Below are 23,496 nucleotides of genomic sequence, written 5' to 3'. Positions count from 1 at the left end.
GAGTCTATTATCTACTATTTGTATTCAAAGTGTTCTAATATTGCACTTTCTTGTGTCCCAAAGAAACATCCCACTCGCCATCTGCCCATTTGTCTGTCTACTCTTTCAACTCAATGATGAGTGATTTGCAGTTGATGGAATTGGAGGATGAGCTCAAGAGTGTAGATACATTTCTTGAACATCTCAAGACAGAAGAGGTAAAGCAGCTTCTGTTTTGTCTATAGTTAACAGTATTCCTTCTTACCAGTTCATATAAGATACATGGAGGCGTATTTAAAAGACATGAATCAGAAGGGTTACACTACTTTAACTGCTTTTTCTGTCAGTAGTCCGAAGGCATTTCCCATATTGGTAAACCTTTCTTAAACCAAGTTGTAATTCTAGACAGAGAAGAACAGACAGAAAACTAGGACCGCATCACCAAAGCCTGTTCATTGGAAGAAGAGGGACCACAATGGGGACATTGTTCACCAGCGCCCACGAGCCTTTAGAAAGCAGTCAACATCACAAAGACCAGACGAAGGAAGACATGTTTCTTCTTCACCGCCATTAGACCATGGCCAACACCTAGACCATGGTGAATAATCTTTTGTTCCAAATGCTGTATTTCAACAGTGTGTTGTGGCGATGTTGGAGTTACGATATTATTATTTTTTCTCCTCCCTTTTGAAGATTTGAATATGCGGCAGCTTGAGAACCTTCTATAGGACTCATAGAACATGGAATCGCAAGATTTTGTTCAGCAGCCACCATTGTCCAGTTGGAGTCAAAGGCAGAAAGAGGTCCAACAATGTTGGCAACAGGCGAGGCCACAGAACCTTGACAATTTACTTTCTGCTGAGAACATCGTACAGATGACATGCAATCACTGTCACGTGAAAGAAGCTGTCATCCGTTGTAGGGAATGTATGCCCTCAGAGTGGTTTTGTGCTGAGTGTGATGGCTCGGTACATAAACACCACACTCTACACAACAGGCAAACCATCATGGATGGATTTTTCAAATACATCCCACCAACAGAGTCTGTGACACTCTGTGACACTGGAAAATACAGCATTTGTGAACAAGGTTGGCGTTTCTTTTACAATTGATTGTCAATTTTCTTAACAGATCATTCTTATCTGAAATTGAAATGTGTTATTTAAGTCATTACTCACAACCCAAACATTATTAATTGTATACCTTATGGTTCTTTGCCTTGCAGATTGTTTTCTGCCAACAGCTCTACCTCAAAGGATATGCTCCTGTGACACCGCTGATGCAGCAGTCTCTGTTGGTAGATCCATCAGACTGGTTTGCATAAATGGTAGGATCTTGTCAAACTGTTGATTTTTTTTATTTTTTATATTACTAACACGTCACTTTGGTTTAATGTTATTGTTTTGCCTTTCATGTGCTCTCAGGCCGTTATGATCTTCACGTTCCGGTGCTAACATGCAAACATTGCAACCAGAAATGGGCTCCAGAAGTCAGTGACTTTGTAAAGAGTGGTTACTGGCCCGCTACCATGCAGGCACAGACACTGTTCCACCAAGATCTCTTCCATTCCTTTGAGGCTATGAAGACAGCAGCTCCAGGAATGTCCAGACAAGCCTTTACAGCAATGTTGGACCAGAGAACAAAGCAATATGGAAGAGTAAGTAAAAAGCAGTTCAAGGTCCACAAGTGGCTGTAGTAGGTAGTACATATTTCAGATTATAGACTGAAGACCTTACCACACAAAATAGTCATTTGCATCCTTATGGATTTAAAAAGTTGCATACAAAACACAAAACATACAAAGGCAAAGATGTAGTTTATCGTTTTTGAAAGCTGTATTATATTATTTTCTTTAGACTGGCAAAGTGAATGCAGATGCATTTCAGATAAGTTCTGCAATTTGTGTACTGCAACTATGAAGAGAACCAACTTCTTGGAAAGGAGCCATTGGTCTGTCCAGCCTGTAGCCCTGAAATGGTGGCTGTTTCTGTGGATGGCAACAGAAAGTTGTACAGGTTCCAGAAAACAAACCAGTGAGTTCTGTGCACACATTATGAACAGCCAATGTAGTTAATATACAGTATGTCCAGCTGTTAATGACACTGTTAATGTCAATGTTTTTTTTGATAAGTGCTACATAAATAAAAGGTTGTATTACAAAGGTAGTCCATAATACATTGTCTTAAAGGAGTGAAGAGCCAGGGTTCTTCGATGGAGTATTTTTAGCCCGAGACTCTGAGGTGTCCAGTTTTGTTGAGGAGGTCCGGGGAACTGTCAAGAGTGTACGTTTTACATTATTCTGAACAACATTTATTGGGATTATTTTGTTCTAATTAAAGTTAAAGTAGAAAACACAATTGCCTTTGGAGAAGGGAGTCTATGATCAGGTGGGGATACAGCACTAGATTCTTATCCAGGGGGCACAGTACATTCATATAGCATATTGCTTTATCCTTCAAATGTAAGATAGGTCAGGCAATGACAAAATCTTGACAGTTAAAGTTTGTGTGTTTGCGTGAACAGTCCTGCAATCTAGTGTACTTGAATTAACTATTGTCATGTTCAAATGATTTACTTTGCTAGACCGCAGGAAAAGCGATGTGTGGTGACACCCAATGGAATGCAGCAAGAGAGACTTCAAAGCGGGCCAACAAGTTGGATGAAGAAGGTGTGGAAATTGCTGTGTGTAGACATGGATTTCTTCTCAAAGGTTGGTATGGGTCTGATTAAGTAATAGTAAAAAAATAAAATAATATATATTTATATTATGATCTAAAGCCTCTTTCATGTGCATTGTGCTTTTTTTAAAGGTCTGAATATGTATAGAGGAGAAATCTTTGCATATCCAATGTTTCTCCAAAAAGAGTTCCAGAGTGCTACATTTTTGGCCATGGATGTGACCTGCCGATATGTGCCATACTTGACAAAAGTGTCAGAGGCCCTGACGCATCTTCAACCCCTTCAGGAAATGAAGCATTGCTTGTCTGTGATGCATGCCAAAGCCCACAATACAAAATGCGAGGTGATGCTTTTAGCTACTTGACCGTACATTTTAGAGTATGTGGCAAACTGAGTGTAAAATGCCATACTAAATTACAATAGCCATACCACAGTGGTCTGGACTGACCCATACAACAACCTAGGAGTGTGTTTAAAGTTTTTCTGTAGCCCCTAAGTGCTGCCCTCTAAAGTTGGTAATCTCAGGATATGCTTCAATAGCGTGTGGCCACAGCGCTTTACACATTATCTTCTTCCTGTAGATTCTGTGGACTGCAAGGAACCAGGTGGGCGCCGGCACCACTCTCGGTGAAGAAGTAGAGCAAGTGAATAGTTTTCTCTCCAGATGTGCCCTTACCACCAAGTACATGGCCAAGTCAGGTTTGTAAGCTTATTTCCCCCTGCCAGCCTGCAAATGTACATGTTTTACAAAATTGTATTGTGATTTTGTTTTGTTCTTCACAGTAAGAACTGACATGCTGACTGTCCATGCTATGGGGTGGAATGAACAGAAAGAAAATGGCCTCCATATAGCCTTGTCTTCCAGATTCAGGAAGGTATGTTCACATACTGAAGATGATTAACTTTTTAAAGCAGTTACATATAAGCGTAACTTTTACTTATTATACCCAAAATGCATTACGTTGTTATAGTACCCCCTAGTAGACATTGTAGTGGTACAGGACCTCTGGTACTTTAAAAGACCTTCTGTATTGCTGTTTTCAGACAGTAGAGAAGACTGTGGATGTAGCTGAGAGCCTGAAGACAATGCAGGAGCAGTTGCATTGCTGTGATGACATGCTGAAACAATGGGTTGTTGATGTCAAGCAGTGGGCCAGTAGCAGTAAGAAAAATACTTAATTCATAAATACTCTCAGTCACTTGGTTGTAATATCTGCATATCTGTAGCTTAAATGTTAAAAGTGTATTTATTTTATCTTTAATCAAGGAAGCGCAGCACCTGGTCCTGTTGATGCTCAAAGTTTGCAGATCACAATTGAAGCACTCTTTGTGAGCATTTGTCAGAAAAAGCACTACCTTTACAGATTGAATGGTATGTATAGTGTTAACATAACTAATGCAGATAAATCTTAGGCTATACTGATATCTTCATTACCATGGCAGCTCTTTTTACGTACTATTGTTTTTACTGTATTTGCAGATCGCAACAAAAGGCGACAGAAAATAACTCAAAAGATAGCCCAGGAAAAGAAACGGTTGCTGGAAGACATCCAGAGATACAACCAACAGCCTGATGGTGACCTTGTGGACACAGAGTTAGTTGTGCAGAAACTCTCTAACAAAGCTGCAGAGAGCATTATCTGGCCTTGGCAGGAACATAACACAGGTGTTGCATCAAGATTTAACTTAAGTATGCATATAAAATGTCATCAAATTAGTTTATTAATGTCAAATGCTTTTATTCCTTGACAGACGGTGTGGACATCCTCACAAAGAAGAAGCTCTTTGACCACGTAATGCTTGCCTCACGACTAAAAGAGGAAAAGCAGATCCTTGTGAAGGAGATGCTGCAGCACTGCCAGTACCTCAAGGACTCAGTGGCAAAGGTCCAGACACTGATGGGCACTGTTTTAGTGAGCACACAGACAGGAAGTAAGTGTAAATCAAATGATCTGGCTACATGCACTTCCAAATTTATAGGTCAAACTATTTAAGTGGAAACCAATCCTGCTAGTATAGTCTTCGGTAAATTAATTTCAACATAAATTAACAACATTTCCAGGCTTGCCAAATGGATTAACCGAGGAGGGGTCCAAGGGCCTCATCAGTGCACTAAAAAGAAGACTGCAAGACCTGAGACTCCAACAGCAGACCATAGCAGGCACCTACAGATGCACTCTCAAACCAAGTAACAGGCTGGTGGAAGAGGAGGACAGGGAAATGGAAGAAGACATGGACTGGCAACGTGGCAACAGCTCGGATGATGATGATAGTGATGAGGAGGAGGATGCAGAGAATTGAATTCAAGTCACTTGGATCTGAATCACTCAGTCACAGCTGTAATCGCCTGAGACCTAACTTGATATACTGTGATGTATACTGTGTGTTCTCTCCCTTTTGATCTCTACCTGTAATGGCCCAGGCGAGTCAATTGCAACAGAGGCTGCCTCCAGAGCATGACTGCAGCAGAGCACAGAGCATTATTTGTAAATGAGTGGTAGAACATAACACTTAATTTACAACATGGGTGAGTTGGTGACCAAGCTAACGTTTTCGGGTTTTTGTTTTAGATTCACTGTTAGGTAAGGGAGCGCGCTGGCTCCGCCTTCCCATTGCGGGGAGGGCCAGCGGCTACCAGGTTTTGGTTTATTTTCACTAACTCAGTCTTGTTTTTCTGTTCAATAAACTTTCGTATGATTTTTTACATACATTGACTTGCGTAGTTGGACTCAATTTATGTTGGCTGGCAGATTGGGCAATTGGGAAATGATGGGGATAAATTATTCATTTATTATTCATCATATATTTATTCATCATATATTTCAATTATCCAGATTGATTTTGAAAAATTCTGATTTAACTCTGTATAACTCGAGACAACTATCATCTCAATATTTAATATTGATTAGTGACCATTAGTGAAAATCTGAGTCTGGATGAGGTTGAAGTTCTGTGTGTAATATAAGGTGCGTTCGACTTCATGCAGCGCCGGCGTCTTGACGCAGCCAATGGTATTCTCAGATTCAAGGCAGCCGGCTGTCGACGCCGCCGGCGCTGCATGAAGTCGAACGTCCCTATAGACGCATTTTCTGCTGAAATGAGTGGGAATATTTGGCGTATAAACCACGCAAATAGGGATCCTCCCAACGGAACCCTGAGTTAGCTGAAAGCTACTGATAGCTAACTGTAGTTCTTTAAAACCAACGAGATTCCAAACAATCGTAAAAGGAAGTAATCGGATGGTTTCTAATTATGCGAAATTACACATGATGACAAACCAAAAAGGCTAAATATAGCTACCAACAAATCTTGCCATACACCATGATTTCAGTAGCCCTAGCCTACACAAAAGGTGTGTTCGACTTCATGCAGGGCCAGCGGCGCGGACCAGCCAATGGCATTCACTCCTTCAAGTCAGCGAGGCCGGCTGTCGGTGCTGCCGGCGCTACATGAATTCGATTACACCTAAAGTCAAGGCTAATCCCTCGATGCGTCATCTCATTTAAAATACTACTCCATTGCCAACTAGGGCATTTAATGCTAATATTGATTACCTCTTCAACACCTCCAGTATATTATAATCTATTCATACATACTTTGTATGTGATATATCAATTGTTAAGATGTTCTGTTTTCAAACCCTAAACATGTAAACTTGTAGGCCTAGTTGAACTACAAATATGGCGTCAACATCTCGATGCAGTGTTTAATGGAATACGTTTGTAGTTCTTTTAGTAATTTGTGTTTTACACCAATATCATCTCCAATTTTATATTAGATTGATCAGAAATGTAAAATGTATATGCATTATAGATCAATACGCATTATATATAATCAGCACTACAAAAGTAATCTTTGGAATGTCTTTTTCTCATACTTTTATTTTATATTAATTTTGAGTTTTGAATGTTTTTGTCACACTGCATGGAATGTCTCAATGGAGCAACATGGAAATTTTCAGCCCGGTAGCAGCATACATTGGAGTACAAGACACATTTTAGATTTTGAAAATGAACATTTCAAGATGGCGCTGTTGAGCCTCTATCTGGCTTAGAGGTAAAGCCATGTGAAAAAAAGTATTTACTAGTCCAAAATATTTGACAGGGCAAGCCACGAACATGTACCACCAAGGACATCAAACCCCTAACCCTAGCGCTGTCTGTTCAGACCATGTCTTATGCAGAGCAACTAATCATCATTTAAGTTTGGGGATAAACAAATGCACAAGTGGTTCTGTACCCTGGTTCTGTTTGTGCTAAACCAGGACTATGTGCCACCAAAACATAATTTGACTTTGACCACTGATGTCGTCTATTTAGATTATGAATGGTCTTGGAATCTAAACTTGTAAAGATACCTCACTGCAATGGCATATTTGGATTTTAATAAGACTGTCGTACAACAACGTCAAACCCATTTTCGGAAAGGTCTTAGCTTGCGGGTTCATTTATGTAAATTTGACACATTCCTGTAAACCCTTATCTGATATATTGACCTTTGAACCCTTGCCAGGGGTCACCTTAAAGCCCTATATATAGTATGGTAATTAGGGTTCCTTTCATGGCACATAGTCCTGGCTTGGTACAGTGAATGACTGGGGTTAAATAAACTGTGTCTTTTAGTTTCATAACCCTAGCCCCTACAGGGGATCAACAGCGCCACCTAGAAAAGGTAATTTTTTCTAAAATTCAATTCAATTTTCTTTCCTATCTGAAGCTAGGATCATCCTGGGATTTTGTATTGACACCAATATTGACGCTCTTCACATCATACTGGAACCATGTTCGAAGATTATGATGTCAAATAATGTTAAGTAAAGTTTACATATAAAGATATTTAAATGTTGACTTTTCGAGTACTGATACATTTTGTCTTTCATAAAAGACCAATGAATGTATATTTGTCATATTAAGTGATTTAAATGTAACTGAGGACAAAGATCTTCTCAAAAAATTAGTTTTTAAATTGAAAGTAAAAAAGAACTACATTTCCCACAACCCTGCTAATATGTTTTAACGCTAATATGCGCCATATTTGTAGTCCACGTGAGTTCGCTATGGTTATCATTTTAGTTAAGTGTAGCCCACATTATTTAATGACCTATTCAATTACTTTAAAAACTTGTATAAGTCTTACCACGTGTCAACATGCAAAAAAATAGAATATATAATGTATAATTCATATAGCCTACCTTCATGCCATCACCTTTATTAAGGCATGGATTATTCTGAATGTGTAGACCATAGGTAGGGTAGGGGAACTCATATTAATGTTAAATAACCTCCTAAAGTGAAGTTTTCATATCATGGGACCTTTAACACTGTATAAGTACGGGTTTGGAGAAGCACATTTTGTCGTATTGGCTTAAATAAAATTCAAATCCTAATAGTAATCAAATCAAATGCTTGGACAGTAATATGAATCTGGTATCTGTGGCCGTTACAGGACTATAATTAACACAAAGAATAACGAATCCTTATTGGATACTGCAGTTCTTTAGTAGAGTAGAAGTTAATTTCTCTGATTTCTCTGATATCACTGATTGGTGATAGTTTCTCCACAGAGGTAATGTATGTTTAATGATAAATGTTCAACTTTTAACAACAGGAACTATAGGCTTTTCACAAGTTGCTTGTGATAAAAAATGCTGTTGGCTACATTTCAGATGTAGGAAAGAACTTGAAATATAGGCAAAAGATAAGAGTACAGTCTCTTAGAGTTCGATGGGCCTAAATGTTAACCTGACACATCAGATAGTTTGTTGCACAGAACCACCTGGGGAAGTCATCCTTGGAAACTGTTAGGAAAAGGGCAGGCACTTTTACCCCTAAAATTGCAAGGGATTGTATCTGTCTATTAGGGCCGGGCGGTATGACGGTATATACCATGCGACGGCAGAAACCGGGAGAGTTTTGGCTATACCCTTTCAACCGCGGTATACTTTTTGACTTTTAAATGTTTTGGGTTGGGCAAAAAGGGCTCGCATCTAAAGTCTTTACAAATTTGTGATATTTTTGCATTTCACGTCAATTAAATGTCTGGTTGTTGTATTGTATATAAGCCATTGCATAAATCGTATTCCTGCAATATTTAGAATTGTAGTTTAACTTTTATTTGATTTGCTATTTTCGTTTGACCTTGATGCAGATTTGCGTTGGTCTGACGGAATTTTTGATGTGGAGTACACATTCATGCCGATGCTAATTAATTATATATTTGATGACCCATTCTGCAGGTAACCAATTTGATTTGTTGCTCAAGTTGTATGTCTCGTGCTGTAAAATTATTGTTGTAAAATTACACTGGTGGCGTTGCTAGCATTCTTGATTTAGGATGACTAGTGAAGGCTAGCTACTGACTAATTGAGAGTGAGGACATGCCGGGAAATATCAAACTGAGGCTTTAACGTATCGACCGAGCTTTAACAAGGTTGATACGCCGACACCGAAGTTAGATATGGATAGTAAAACTCTGAGCTGTGAGTACGTCACCATGTGGATGGCATGACTGTGCATCCGCCAATCGGAACGCTCGTACTGTTGTTGCCTTTAAATAATAGCCAGTAACGTCTTGTAGTACATGCAATACCGTTTTTTCCACCACACGAGTGGCACTGGTAAAATTTCTTAACTGAATTTACAGAACAATTACTATACCGTGATATATACCGTAACCGTGATATAAAATTACTCATACCGTGATAGAAGATTTTGGCCATATGGCCCACCCCTATCTATCACTCTAAATCTAAGGCCTGTAGCTGCCAGGAGTTCCTCTGTAGGATGATAATTCGTTTGGCCACAAGTGCATTACTTCAGACGGCCTATGGTCAGATGGCTGAGCGGTTAGGGAATCAGGCTATTAATCAGAAGGTTGCCGGTTTGACACCTGGCTGTGCAAAATTATGTTGTGTCCTTGGGCAAGACACCTCACCCTACTTGCCTCGGGGGGAACATCCCTGTACTTGCTGTAAATTGCTCTGGATAAGAGTGTCTGCTAAATGACTAAATGTAATGTAAATGTAACTTGAAGCCTGGCAAGATGGATTCATGCACAAGCTAACTCAAAAAAGCTTTAATTATAATTAAACCCCCACTAAAAATAATTTAAATGAAACACAATTGCATGCATCTGAGCTTACCTGCTTTGAACGTCCCTCTTTTTAAACAGGAAATTGCAGCCTGAAAATATATGAACAGAGGAATAACAAATAAGATGATTTGCCTGAATTTTTGGGGGTCATTACAAGAAAAGATTATTCATGATGCATAAGAATATGACCCTTAGATAAGACAACCTTTACCTTAAATTATTTTTCTTTTTCCTTGAGGAGACGAGATGTGGGAAGAAGTAGAAAGTGGGTAACATAGAGAGAGGGTTGGTGAAGGAGGTAAAGAGAGCGAGGGACTGGGGAAAGGAGGTGCGGAGAAAGAATGGGAGGGAAGAGCAGGAGAACAGAAAGAGTGGGAGGGAAGAGAGAGAGGGAGTAGGAAGAGTAGATGAAGAGAGAGAGGGAGTAGGAAGAGTAGATGAAGAGAGAGAGGGAGTAGGAAGAGTAGATGAAGATAGAGAGGGAGTAGGAAGAGTAGATGAAGAGAGAGAGGGAGTAGGAAGAGTAGATGAAGAGAGAGAGGGAGTAGGAAGAGTAGATGAAGAGGGAGAGGGAGTAGGAAGAGTAGATGAAGAGAGAGAGGGAGTAGGAAGAGTAGATAAAGAGAGAGAGGAAGTCATAGGAGGTGGGTGGGGGACCGGGACAAGGTTAAGGGTGAAGGTTTGATCCTGAGTGGAGGCAGGGGATGTTGCTTCTGGTGTTTCTTCTCTTGTTTCTTCACCAGCTGTGGCAAGAAGGCTATTGTGGTCTGAGAGATAAAGAAAAATAAGTAAATGTAGAGGGAAGCAATATGTTCTCTGCTCCCAGCTTGAATCTAACTATAACAGCCCCACAAATGAGGTTAATTAAACAGAAACAGGGTCTAATCAGGGAATATTTACTCATCAACAATATTCTATTAGTATATTTTATGTTACATAACGTGTTTAGAATCTAAATGTAAATGCAAAGTTATAAAAAAGCATGTCCCAATGCAATATATATGTTCTTACATTTAAGATAGTATTCATGGTCATTTTTTTAATGATCTCCCTCACAGGCCCCTCTGGTATGAAGCCTATGCCTGCAATGACCTCTGCTGTAAACCCCCCCCCTCTCTTCTCTTTCCCCATGAAGAGCAGGGGCTTTAAGTCCAGTTCATGCAGCTTATTGACCTAAAAAACTGACATTAACAAGTTATCAGGCTTTGTCCTCTGTATCAGCTCTATTGCCATCTGATCAACTACTTTTGAAATGGTATCATACTTCTTCCTACTTAGTATCTAAGTATCTACTATACTTCTTTTCAAATTGACAAAGCTAGGGGTCCTGACAGGAAGACTATAAAATGTGATGCTGCTATTGATTAAATGATATGGCCTGATACCAATGAAACTGGCATTTATATCAAGTTCCGACCATTATAGTATGGATCTGAATGGAACCGTAACCTAAGACCTCCACATTCTCACTCACAGATATGCGGGCTGAATCTATCACTCTGCCTGCGTTGCGGTGCTTCTTCACATTCTCCCCCCAGTCACCAACATGCAAACTCTCCTCCTTGGACTTAATCCTCTTTTTTTGTGAGAGGCTTGCAAAACATGAAAGGCATGTTTTGCGGTTGGCAGTATTCATGACCTGGCAGTGAGGGCAAGGCCTGCTTTTGGGTTTGGTCATTTTCTGCAAACATAAACACATTGACATGTTATAAGCATCACAAGTAGGATTATGAGTAACACACATTAAATAATAATTATTCTTACATTTAATTCCTATGGCTTATGGGTATTGTAGTAAAGCATGAACTTCGGCATGAACATGGAAAGAAGTAATGTATATATTTGTCTCACAAACACCGAGGCAGGTAGCAAGCAGAGCGCGTAGGCAGGCAGATGGAGAGTTGGGGACGGAGAGTTCCAGCCAGATATTGAGCGTCAAACTTTTCGGCGACTTGTGTGTAATAATAAAATTACAATAATGTTGGATAATTTATAGGTTTTGCTGTCAGTGCATTTGACATGATTGCTTCCATGCGCTTAAAATTATGATTAAAATAAAATGATATTCCTCCCCCGAAGGATTTTATTTATATTTTTTATGCACATAGGCCAACCTTTTTAGATCGGTTTATTTTGTATCAGTCCATTTTATAAATAACTTGTATGTCCTTAAATAAGGTTTATGTCATTTATAACGTTTATGTCTTGGATTTAACAAAAAAATATAAAGTTGAAAGCACATCGGCCGGATTTTTACGAAATCACCCGACTTATTATGGTGACGTTTCGTAAAAATCCGAAAGCCGCTCATCAAAATCTACGGGAGACCTAATGCGTCAAAATACGACGCCATAGTTTACAATTTTCTACGGGAAAAGCCGAACATATTAACGTGGAAGTCAATGGGCGTCACTAGGCGTCAAAAAACGACGAAAAAGGCGTCCCCCGGCGTCGGTATAGTGACGCCAAAGGGCTCTGCCCAAGCGTCAATATTTGACGAGTTGGGATGAGACTGGGTTGCTTTGTTAACCTCTGTTTGTCAGAATGACCATAACTCGACAGTGGCTGCAGCCGCACAGAGCCTTATAAATGTGCTCACACAGAACCTCTCTCAGGGACAGCTGGAGCAGGGAAGAAAGCAGGAACAGGAGTCGTCATCTGTAGAACAAGAGATGGCCAGGTTTTAGTTTGAATTGTATTGTTCAAGTTTGTTTTAAACTAATTAATCTAGCTAATATTTTGAATTAACATTATTTTAAATGAATTTTTCAATCGTGCAGATCTTTCCCTGGATTTTTCTCACGAAAAAGTTACCTTGGAAAACGAAAGATACAGAGTCCAAAGACCTGTACCACAGCATATACAAAACCCTGGAAGCCTTTTAGAGTATATGTGTACCTGTTAAACATGAATGCAGAGACAACCCCACACTCATCTGAAGAGTCTGAGCTTGCCCAGGCAGGTCTTGGAAAACGACATCTTACCATGTCCAGGGATATGAGTCATGAGGAGGTATTACAGACAATGTATTATTAAAAAATTGCACCTAAATTCTTAGATTTACAACATTCCTTTTTATTCTAGTGGTAGGCTATTCTTCAAGCATCGACACATCACTTAGTTATGTGCTCTTAGTTCTTTAGAGTACTTCAAAATGAGTACCCTAAGATGCAGGGAGTGACAGGAGGCTGGCTACTCTACAAGGCTACAGGTGGAGAAAAGTAGTAATATCCATTGTCATTCAAATAACTAGCCCAAACAAACTCAGTTGAAATAATCCAAACAATGTTGCATTTACAGGTGGTCAGGGTAAAAGGAAACTGATAATGATTCCTCCTGACTCTGATGGATACACCGGAACCCTACTTCGCAGTGTTACCGCGGCAGGAAAGAGCACCTTGTATATTGTGCCATTGCAACATGAGTTTGACCTAACTCCACTACCTCCAGATGCCATTGAATTCCGAAGTATGCCAAAAGCACAATGCCAAACATGTAAAGTGAGTTTTCCTTTGCCCATTTTGGCCCTTCATGTTCAGGAGTGCATGGAGTCAGCAGAAGAGGATATTGAGGTAAATGTAACTAGTATGAAATAATGTGATGTTGCCTTGAGTACAATTTTGATTGTTGTTCAGTGATTTATAACAGAATATTTTTGGGTCATATGTTATATCTTAGACGTGTCAAAGTGACATCCAGATAGTTTCAGTGACAGCCCCCCCTGTCCATGACACCAAAACATCTTTTGAAGAGGTACTGTGTTTGATGTAATTGTAATGCAATGTATTTCACATAAACTGTTTTGTATGACACTGTTGCTAATATTCAAACTGTTCTGTCTCCATCAGAAAGTTCCATGTCCTATCTGTTTCTTGAAATTTACACCACAGTTTGTAGAGATCCATGCTAGCATGTGTGGAGAAAGGTAATTTGACGGACATTTATCTTAATTTGTAATGTATGTAACTTGAAGTACTTGTTTTTTCTATTATTACCAATGTGTCTCACTTGTGCTTTAATAGAGCTAAGGACAATCCTAAAATGGCTGAGACAACTGCCATGAGCGAGGACAATGGAGAGGAGCACATTCAAAGGTAAATGTGTTGTCAAAATTCATAAATATCTTTATCCAACATGGATCTTAATTCTACAGAGATTTTGTTTTCAATATTAGTAGTTATTTATTGACAAGGGGTTTTGTTTGGCAGTGTTGATGATGTATTGGTGCCATTTGTCGAAGAGTTGACGTAGAGAAACGGTTTAACATCCAAATCTCAAGAACAAACATTCTTGAGAGAGGCTTACTGCAGTGGCAACGTCAAAAAAGAAATTCACCCACTGCTACTCTGAACGTGACGTTCTTTGGGGAGGCAGGAGTGGACACAGGTGCGCTCCGAAAATAATTTCTCACAGGTAAATAAAAACAAACATTTGAATCCATTGAACAATCTTATATTTTAAACCATGAATGAAGCCTTTCAAAATATAGTTAAAAGGACAGCTCACCCAAATCATGAAGAAATGTTATACTTTTATTTGTAATATGTCCTACTTATTTAAGGAGGTCTGTCCTTGAGTGTGTTGAGGTTTTCTATAATAAAACACAAATAAAATATTGTCTTTTCACTAACTCTATTACTTGACATAGGTGACCCTAAACCAACACAGTAGATTCTGTTTGTACTTGTGTGTCTATAGAACTGATGGCAGGAATTGAGAGCCGTTTCTTTGAGGGGCCAGAGCGCCAGAGGAGCCCACGATACTCTCTGACTGACTTTGACAGTGGCCTGTACAAGTGGGTTTATTTTATGCAAGTTGGGACAAACTCTTTCCGTGAAATGTTTTCATGCACAAGTAATACATTCAAGCTTAATTTGTATAAATAGGACTGTTGGAGAGATTTTGGCCGTTAGTTTGGCACAAGGTGGCCCGGCCCCTGCCCTTTTCAGCTCATGGACTTACAGTTACCTCTGTAGTGGGCAGATAAACCCAACAACTCTTAACAGTGATTCACTTGCTGATGTCCAGTTGCGAGGGTTAGTGGACCAGGTAAGACCTGTACGATGGAAATGCCGGGTTTATCAAGAATACCTTGTCAAATTATATTTTCATGTGTGAACATGGGCAAGACATTTTCTTCCTTTTTTTGATTTTTAGGTTGAAATGTCAACTGAACATTCAATTGAAGGCCTATCTGATGAAATCTTGAATTGCAGATATACTGGAGCTATCTCAATGCAAAACAAGGAGTCCGTTGTTCGGTATGCTAGGAGATATGTCTGTTTGTACAGTAAGATGCATTACTAGTAAGGTTTTGTAGCAATTGCTTTCCTTTATACTGTTGCAGTGCCATCGTACTCCATGGAGTGCTGAGGTTGCAGCCTATGTTGGATCAACTAAGAGAAGGCCTGCAGCTGTATGACCTTCTGCTAATCGGGCAGTACCCAGATATCTGCCAGCCCCTGTTTGTTCCTGAGGAAGATGTAAAAGTAAGTACAACGATACCATTTATTATTAGCAACAAGAAATGCATAACGTATATGCCATTTCATAATATAAAGGGTCTTATAATATACATGTTGATTTCATCTTAGGTCAATGCAGAGTTTGTCATGGCATCCATACTTCCTCAACTGAGTGACAAAGGGACTTCCAGGCACCCGATTGAGCTGGAGATGATCAACTTTATTCAGGACTTCCTTTACGAAGCTGAAGGTATATCGTTTTTAATGTCCTGCAAATCAAATATTCAAAAGCACAGAACAATGGTAGTGTTTTCATGACAAAATATTGTAGCTTCTGACTGCTGAGTCTTTAAATAATCAGGTACCACCTGTAATTAAGCTGATGGGTATTGAACATGTTTCATTTTTATTCTACCTGAAAAGTCTTGATGATAGTAATAAGTATTATGTGCCAAGAATTATGTGCCAAGATAGTTTTTGTTTTACTGCAGTTGTCACTTTTTTGGGTATGCAAGGCTGTAATTACACAAGCATACATACAGAGAACATACATACAAATTATTGTTTTCCTAAAACCATTGTCCTTAATGAACACATTTACAATTGTATCACCATTATATGTGTTGAGACATTATTGCCAGTAATGAAATTATACATAATGGCATTTAAAACCATTTTGATTGGCTAAGATAGTAATTTCCTAACCTTCAGAAATCTCATACATAGATTTTTTGATCAGCTGTTCTTTTGTGTACCTCTTTCTAATTTACTGATTTAATTAAAGAACAATTAGGAAATCAACATTTTAATTGTTACATACTTCTTGTTATATCTGTTTGCTTCATAGCTGAGGATCAGGGGCATGTAGATGACCAAGATGGCCTGCTTTCCATCACACCTGCCCGATTTCTACAGTGGATCACAGGCCAAGGTCATGTTCCACTTCTTCCCTCAGAGAAGAAGGATTTTGCTGTAACAATCAAGTTCAACCATGACTGTAGTGCAGACTTTGACCATCACCGTTTGTGTTACCCTGTTGTTTCAGCATGTGCCAAGAATATTGTACTACCTGTCAGACACATGAGGCCTTATGACCAGTTCAAAAAGGTCCTAATTGAGGCTTTTCATCTGGGCCAACAGTTCAACATGGTGTGAATGTACATGAATGTCAATAATAAAAAACAAAGTTGTGTCTTCTGGTGTTAAACTGATCATGAGAAAAGATTTTCATCTACGGTACGTGATTTAGCACATAGTTCAATACAGCCAAATAAATGTCTCGCCCATAGGAATCTGATGGTGCTGTAACATCAATAGTGGCCCTAAGGTCTGGCATGTCCTGTTCAGAGAGAGGACATTCAATGGGTGGGAGAATCACTCCAGGACTGGTCACGTCTTGCTCGCTGGCAGTGTTGAAATGGAGATCTACATCCTCAATTTCCTACATTTAGAATAAAAGTCACTTAAATCAGGGAACATGAATCTATAAAAGTAAGCAGATTTTAAGAAGATTATTATACTTTCATTAATTTGACACTGGTGATTGGAAACCACATTTCAACATGAGTTTTTTTAAACAATATAAAATGATGCTACAAAATTATCTTCTTGCTCCAATTTTAATCATTAGGGTAAAATACAGTGGAAAATAGAATTATACTTACTAGCTTTTTCATAGAATACGTATTTAGGTATTTCTTTACAGTGTTGTAAAGCTGTTTAAACAATGCTTGTCTAAAACGTGTTTTAATAAATGAGAATTGATATTCTAGGATAAAGGATTTGTGGCCAAAACTATACCAATCAACACAAAATTAAATTAGTACCTCTGCCAGGTCTGGAGCATCGACAGGATTCTGGAGGAGCCCAATCATCCACAGTTGTTGTGGGGAGAGATTGTGCTCGGTTCTCAGAGGGTGATTATCCCACCCCACCCTGAAGACATCCCAGATCCCTCTGCAGACGTGGAAGAAACACATGCACAGAACAGCTGGATGCTGTTAGAAGGGTCTAGAACACCTTCATCCTCAAGGCTGTGAAGTGTCTCGTAGTGCACATTTGAAACAGTCATCCAAACATCTCGCCACAAACGTTCTATTCTGTTAAAAGAAAACAGCAAATTACCTTCAAGTTTGTACAGTATATTTGAACTTGTAACAAAAGATAAGCACACTGTAGCTCATTTTAGTTTAATTTATTACATAACCTTGGAATAGAACACAAATATAAAGATGCCATCATTAAATAACCCAAATGTTCTGGTCACATACTAGTCACCAGATCCAGTGTAAATGTCCAGAGATACTAAGGGAGTGTGCAGACCTTTCTATTGGACCTGCAACTGTCTTGAGCACTTGACGTGTGACCACTTCACAGTACATAAAGAAAACATACCTTTGGTTGTGTACACTCTTTCCTGATATGAAACTCCCCCTTCCACTACCCCTAATGGCGAACATGCATCGTGCTATGGCAACGTTTTCCACTCCTTGGTCACCTCTCACTCTAAAAAGAATGTGTCACACATAAAGAAAAGACTATGGAATGAGAACCACTGTGGGCCACACTTTTTTAGTCTTACCTTAATGGAAAGCCATACTTCTGCACTCCCTCCAAGAAGATATCAAGTCCAGTGGATGCTTTATTGTTGGTTGCTGCGCCCAGGTACATGATCTAGTGAAGAAAATATCATTCACTGGGAATTCAATAAAAGCATTTTTGTAAAATCCAGAAGTAGAACCATGTTTGTCTTTTTGATTTAAAAAAATCTCATTTAGTCTTAAGTAATGATTATAGGTAAAAAAAGAAAGAAATTACCTTTCGTGAGAAGCCATCAATCCCTCCAAAAATAACAAGGCCATATCTGTTGGAGACAAAAAAACACGAATTCACTTTAACGTATTTGTCTAAATTTTTTGCTGCTACAAAACAAGTGTTAAAAATGGGTCTGAGTTTGTAAAAATATCACATTATTAATTTTGTATGTATTGAGCAAAAATATTTGACCTACCTGATGAGCTTATGGTTTGTGTCGATATGCACCAAGTGTAGAGGACCTTGGACAGAATACGTCCTTCTTGCAACACACCCCATCCTTATCATTCTTGATAGTACACCAACAGAGTCTACACGATGCATGGATGAATACACTCTGCTCCACTGGACACGGTGACCCATGGCCTGCAGGATTCCTTTCATCATTCTGCACCCTACATGTGGTGTCCTAGCCTTCACTGACCTCAACAAATCATCAAGTTGTTCATCTGTTAGGTTACTGTAGCCCTGCATTATGGAAAGTCCATGTTCATGCATGCGCCGTTTAACTGTCCTCACAGATACACCCAGATGTGTTGCAATACACGACACAGGTAGAGACATTTCTACAAGGCTTTGTAGTTGCTGAGGAGACACAACATACTTTGGCCGTCCCATTTCTGCTTGCATCGCTGGCACCTGACACCGGCTCATATTAGAGCTGTCATCTGCATTGACAAGTATTGACAACTCTGTCAATGCATTCATAACATCTTGTGGCATCTCAACCTGGCCTGACAATGCCCTAAAAAGGACCATCTCCTGGTTGACTACAAACTGTAAATAGTTCACATCCAGCGGGAGTCTCTGTGTGGCCCGGGACAGTTTTGTTAAAAGTGTCTGAAGAAGGTCTCTTTTCATTTGTTCCTAGAATAGAATAGACAAATACAACTTTACATTAATGCTCTGGCCTGATAAATTACGTTATACACACTAAACAGAGGTTAACAAAGACAATAGGTTACACTACACGTTAAAGTAAAAAAAAAAAGAACTTAGCTTGACTGACTGTAAAAACACCAGCTACGTACTGTACTATACTGAAGTGTGAAGCTAACGTTAGTTAATGCTAATTTTAGTGCTAGCAATGCTTAATTTCCAGCTTTGTCCACCTATTTTCCCCTTTATGTGTTAACGACAAAAAAATGCCACTGCAGGGATAATGTCCCATAGTATCTATTCAAAAAGGCTAATATCTTTCACATGTCTTACCTGTGCGCTGGCGCCAGCCTGTTGCCTTGGCGGAGCGGACGCCATGCCAACAGCCGAGTCTTCTGCCTCTTTCGGCTGTCACTCATAATTACCGCCTCTGAGTTTAAGCCACGCCCCCTACGCAAAATCGGGGCCAAAAGTCTGAAACTGAAAAGAAAAAAAAAAGAAAATAATAATAATAATAATAATTGAAGCCGTAAAAAAACGTTTAGAATCTGAAAACATGAAATGTGAAACTATGTGAAAATATGAAAGTTAAAATTGAAAATGTATAACTTATTCAACATTAATTCAAAATGTCATCGAAATATTATTCAACCTGAAAAAAAAATTGGTACACTTATTTTTTCTTTGAATACATGGTTTTATTTTTCAAGTTTTTGACCAAAACTTGCATTTTCAATGTCAAGTTTTTGTTTTTCGACTAAAGATTTTTTTTTCGAAGTAACAAAACATTTGGCCCTGATTTAGCTCCATGAAATTTGTGATTCTCTGCCCAGCTCGTTAGCGAGCACAGTTGCTCCATTGCCGTGGCAACCAAACAGACACGCAGCATGAAAGCAGAATTGTGTGACGTTATGGAAACTGCACAAAGAGTTGTATTTATGACCGCACAGACACATTAAGGATATCAATGGTTTCGGCAGAGTCTTGGGTCTCTGAATATATCCTTATTTTTTGGATTGGACGTACAGTTTTGCGTCCAGGTTAACTTGTTTGAGGTGTGGATGCTAGGTAAATGTTTGTTTTTCTCTTATAATCGAGCTAGCGCGATATCGCTCTCCATTCGACTTTTTCTTCAACTACAGTATCGACCAAATTGGCCCAACAAGGTATGTACATTGAGCTTAAAGTGTACATAATCTAGCTAGATCGTTTTTATTTTAGCAAGTTTCACAGAAATCTGCAAAAATTGAGGCTCAAGACAGTCATAGCTGACACGAACAGACAAACCAGGGCTGGGGTGAGTGTTTGCTGCAGCTGGCGTTAATCCTACGAACAAACGCATCGTAACTGGAACGTTTTTACTTTTAATTGACGATATTAAACAAGTTCAAGTCATTCCAGTGTTGTCCTTTTACCTTCAAATTCGTTCAAACCAGACTTCAGCAACTGTTTTAATGCTAAATTTTCACATTTTCCTGCAGCTCATCTTTCTGAATTGTTCCCTTTTGTTTTGCATTTTTCTTCTTTTCTTCTCTTTTCTGCCTTCGTCTTGCTCCAGGTCCTTTCAAAAATACCTTTCACAGCAGTACCTTCCAACTGCCAGTACTTTTGCATTTTTCTTCTCTTTTCTGCCCTCATCTCGCTGCAGGTCCTTTCTAACAATTTCAGGCCTTTTAAAACTCCAGCAAATAATTTTTTCCTACATTTTCACATTTTTATGCATTGTTTCTCTCCTTTCTGATTTTTCACTTTGTTTTGCATTTTTCTTCTCTTTTCTGTAGTTTCATGCCTTCGTCCAGCTCCAGCCCCTATTTAAAATACCTTTTGGGCGCATTGAAGCTTCAGCTTATAACTCTCTAGACATTTTCACATTTTTCAGCTTTTCTAGCATGGTCAGCTATCTCCATTCAGGTTTTCAGCATTCTCACTGCTGTTTCGCAGGAACAGCCTTTTCTAGTTATTGTTTATTTTTGCGCCCCTAAGGCTCAGTCAATATTTGGACTACATAGACAACGTCGATGTCAAAAGGTTTGTCTTGGTCGCGATTGCGTTGGTTCTATTGGGATTTATGTTCCGTTGCACGGTTTAGGTTTTAATTAAGTTTTTGTGGCAAAAGTGAAGCTAACGGTGGCTAACTTGCTAGCCACAGTCACTGACGCTATTGACGTCACTAACGTCAGAAAATATCGCGTGACTACCTCTGGCAGAACATTAGTTTGTCAGCTTGTTAACTTCTGGGAGATAGCTAGGCTAACTGCTTTACTGCAAGGGAGCTGCAGAAACGCCACAAGCAAATAGGACAGGGTGATAACTATTTACTAATTTTACTTTGTGATATGAAAAACGATATAAGCTGATATAAGGAAGTGGTTATATCTACTTTCGGAAACAGTAGTCTACTATTTCACTGAAGCATTAGCATCATGACATTAGCCTCTGTTGTCCCGGGCAACACATACTACAGCGGTCTATGACGCATCTGTTTTCAATCGTTAAAATAAACATTCCTCACAATTAAATTTTCGTTGTAGGATTGATTATGACATTAGAATACAAGTAAACGATTTGTTGGTGAAATTATCATTACCTGTGGTTTCAAACCAGTGTACTAGTGGCTCACTGCAACGCTGTACCCAGACAGCATTTACATCTGTGCCAGATCCGTTTTCGAATCAGCAGATTCGCGCAGCAGTCGCACTCACAATGCAGATCTGCACCAAATGTGGGCCAGACCTCTATTCACCTTATTCCGCCCCGCCCACTTTCTTCATCTTTTTGCATTTTCCATTGTATTTGCACTTCCGCTTTACCGGGGATATCATTCAATTCAATGGAGAACTGCCGAGAAGTCCCTCTGCTAAAATATTAAATCATTTGGTGGATTTATGCAAGATGTGCTATGTTCGTGTGCTACAACAAGTCAACAATACCTTTCACTGGATGGCTTGAAAACGACTTTTAAGTGTTGATATAATTCGTTTGCCGGTCAGATCGCTGCCCTGCACTCGGCTGTGCTGCGATATGCAGGCATCACATTAGCCACAAACATAAGATATTCTAACGATTTCACTGCAAGGCATATGCATTTGCTATACTTTGTTCGAAAGCTTAAGGTCCTCTAGAATTCAGTCGTGTGATTAATTTTACAGTCAGTACATGTATTTGAGACTTCCCCTCTAAACCGACCAGCTAGCACTGTTAGCAGTAGAACGTTAGCTAGCTTCTTGTTTATCTACTTGAGGCTCTAGTTTTTACATCAGGTCTCTGCTATTAGCCATAAACTGCAAATGTATGAGTGACAAATTGTGCTGTAATAATAAAAAGTAACAACCTTTTTATCGAGGGGCTTTGGTACAAGCGATATGCAACGTGTTAAAACTTACAAGATATGTATCTTCCCTCCTATCTAATGGCAATTAGAAAGACGCATGAAATAATTAGATTGCCGCGTTGTTTCAAAAGCTTTATATTAAATTTAGATGTACTGCAGCAATTGTTTTGCTCACAGCCATGCCCATACAATTGGTCATAATCATGTATCTACTTATATCATGAATTGAGAACACTAAAACATACTAAAATATAGTTAGTTTACACCCTTTATTAATACGAGCAGACAAAAGGAAACTTCAGTTTTTTTATTTATTTAGTGCCTTCAGCCAGGGACGCGGATCCTCAACTTTGGTTGGAGGTCGATGCAAATTATGTCGGCCCACAACACTCGGACCTCTTCTTTCCATGGTCAAAACAATGATAATACAGGGTCTGATTCCGTCTTCTCCACCTGTTATGGCAGCCACAAACTGCAGTTGACGCTGGGCATCTCTATTAGCCATAAATGAGTACCGTTATAAAGTGGAAAGTATCTCAACCGGAAATGAGAATACGCGGATGGCCGCGCCCATCATGACTTCCGGAATAAGGTCAATAGCAATTCTCGCTGTGACATTCCGTCCGGCGGGTGCGGCGCCAATCCGGGGCAGTTGCGCAGACCAGACGCGCCACAACTGAATCGACGTCCGCCCGGCGGGTGTGGGCCGGATCAGAGCCATATACAAATATGATAAAAAGTATTTTTCTAGGGCTCTGGGCCGGATCCGCGGCAGCTGCGCAGACCAGACGCGCCACAACTGAATCGAGTCCGCACGGCGGGTGTGGGCTGGATCTGCGGGAGCTACGCAGGCCAGACGCGCCACAACTAACGGAACGCTTTTCCCCCGCTTAAACCTGCCACTCTATCTGACTGCCGAGTGGAAGAGCGCAGGCTGCAACGTCGTTGTGATTGTTGTGATTTATGATTGTTGGTAAGTGCATTATTAGTAGGCCTGGTGTTGAAGTCATGTTAGTCTGTTAAATATTTATTTTAAACATAAAAGTTTACAAACTTTTAGTTTACACCACATTATTCTGACAACCTCAGACGTACTAGTAGCTTACGTGCTCGACAAGCTAGTAGCATATCGACGGTTAACTGGTACAGCAGGTTCTTTTAAACATCCACAACTAATGTGAACATAAGGCCAAATCGGTTATATTTGCTTATTATTTACAAACATGGCTGAATATCGTATCCATTGTGTGTTAGCTG

At 39.5% G+C, this 23,496-nt stretch overlaps 2 protein-coding genes and 1 pseudogene across 8 annotated transcripts; 2 read left to right on the top strand and 1 right to left on the bottom strand.

Annotated features, from left to right (window-relative positions):
- The first annotated feature begins 1,496 nt into the window (after window positions 1-1,496).
- Window positions 1,497-5,372, top strand: LOC146234470 (uncharacterized). Of its 6 annotated transcripts, none has more exons than XM_084688392.1 (12): window positions 1,497-1,636; window positions 1,866-2,012; window positions 2,168-2,261; window positions 2,563-2,689; window positions 2,790-3,001; window positions 3,240-3,357; window positions 3,442-3,533; window positions 3,703-3,820; window positions 3,926-4,030; window positions 4,139-4,324; window positions 4,411-4,590; window positions 4,721-5,372. In XM_084688392.1, exons 2-12 carry the CDS (start codon window positions 1,954-1,956, stop codon window positions 4,957-4,959), a joined length of 1,530 nt encoding a protein of 509 aa, XP_084544518.1. In that variant the 5' UTR covers window positions 1,497-1,636; window positions 1,866-1,953; the 3' UTR covers window positions 4,960-5,372. The 6 variants fall into 6 exon arrangements, with proteins under 6 accessions (XP_084544518.1, XP_084544517.1, XP_084544519.1 ...); XM_084688391.1 differs by having other exon boundaries at window positions 1,836-2,012; XM_084688393.1 differs by having other exon boundaries at window positions 1,509-1,636; window positions 1,901-2,012.
- A 7,153-nt stretch (window positions 5,373-12,525) lies between these two features.
- Window positions 12,526-16,411, top strand: LOC146234469 (uncharacterized; the record flags this gene model as incomplete). The annotated part of the gene is given in 14 exon segments (XM_084688550.1): window positions 12,526-12,762; window positions 12,886-12,961; window positions 13,051-13,322; window positions 13,429-13,503; window positions 13,599-13,675; window positions 13,773-13,844; window positions 13,959-13,972; window positions 13,975-14,163; window positions 14,449-14,545; window positions 14,637-14,799; window positions 14,908-15,011; window positions 15,098-15,239; window positions 15,345-15,465; window positions 16,063-16,411. Coding segments are annotated over 14 exon segments (1,947 nt in total), but the record flags the coding sequence as incomplete, so codon positions are not given.
- Window positions 15,531-21,624, bottom strand: LOC146234468 (uncharacterized; annotated as a pseudogene). The gene is made up of 8 exons (XR_014741728.1): window positions 21,496-21,624; window positions 19,242-19,388; window positions 18,226-18,896; window positions 18,033-18,078; window positions 17,797-17,888; window positions 17,610-17,720; window positions 17,042-17,314; window positions 15,531-16,656 (listed from the first exon to the last, which is right to left on the bottom strand). The product of XR_014741728.1 is annotated as an uncharacterized LOC146234468 (transcript).
- Between the last annotated feature and the right edge of the window lie 1,872 nt (window positions 21,625-23,496).

This window comes from Hypomesus nipponensis, chromosome 23 (genome assembly GCF_054491055.1).
Source record: "Hypomesus nipponensis isolate SF chromosome 23, ASM5449105v1, whole genome shotgun sequence".
Classification (NCBI taxonomy): Eukaryota; Metazoa; Chordata; class Actinopteri; order Osmeriformes; family Osmeridae; genus Hypomesus; species Hypomesus nipponensis.
The sequence above is the reverse complement of the archived record's forward strand: the minus strand, read 5'-3'. Positions and strand labels throughout refer to the sequence as shown.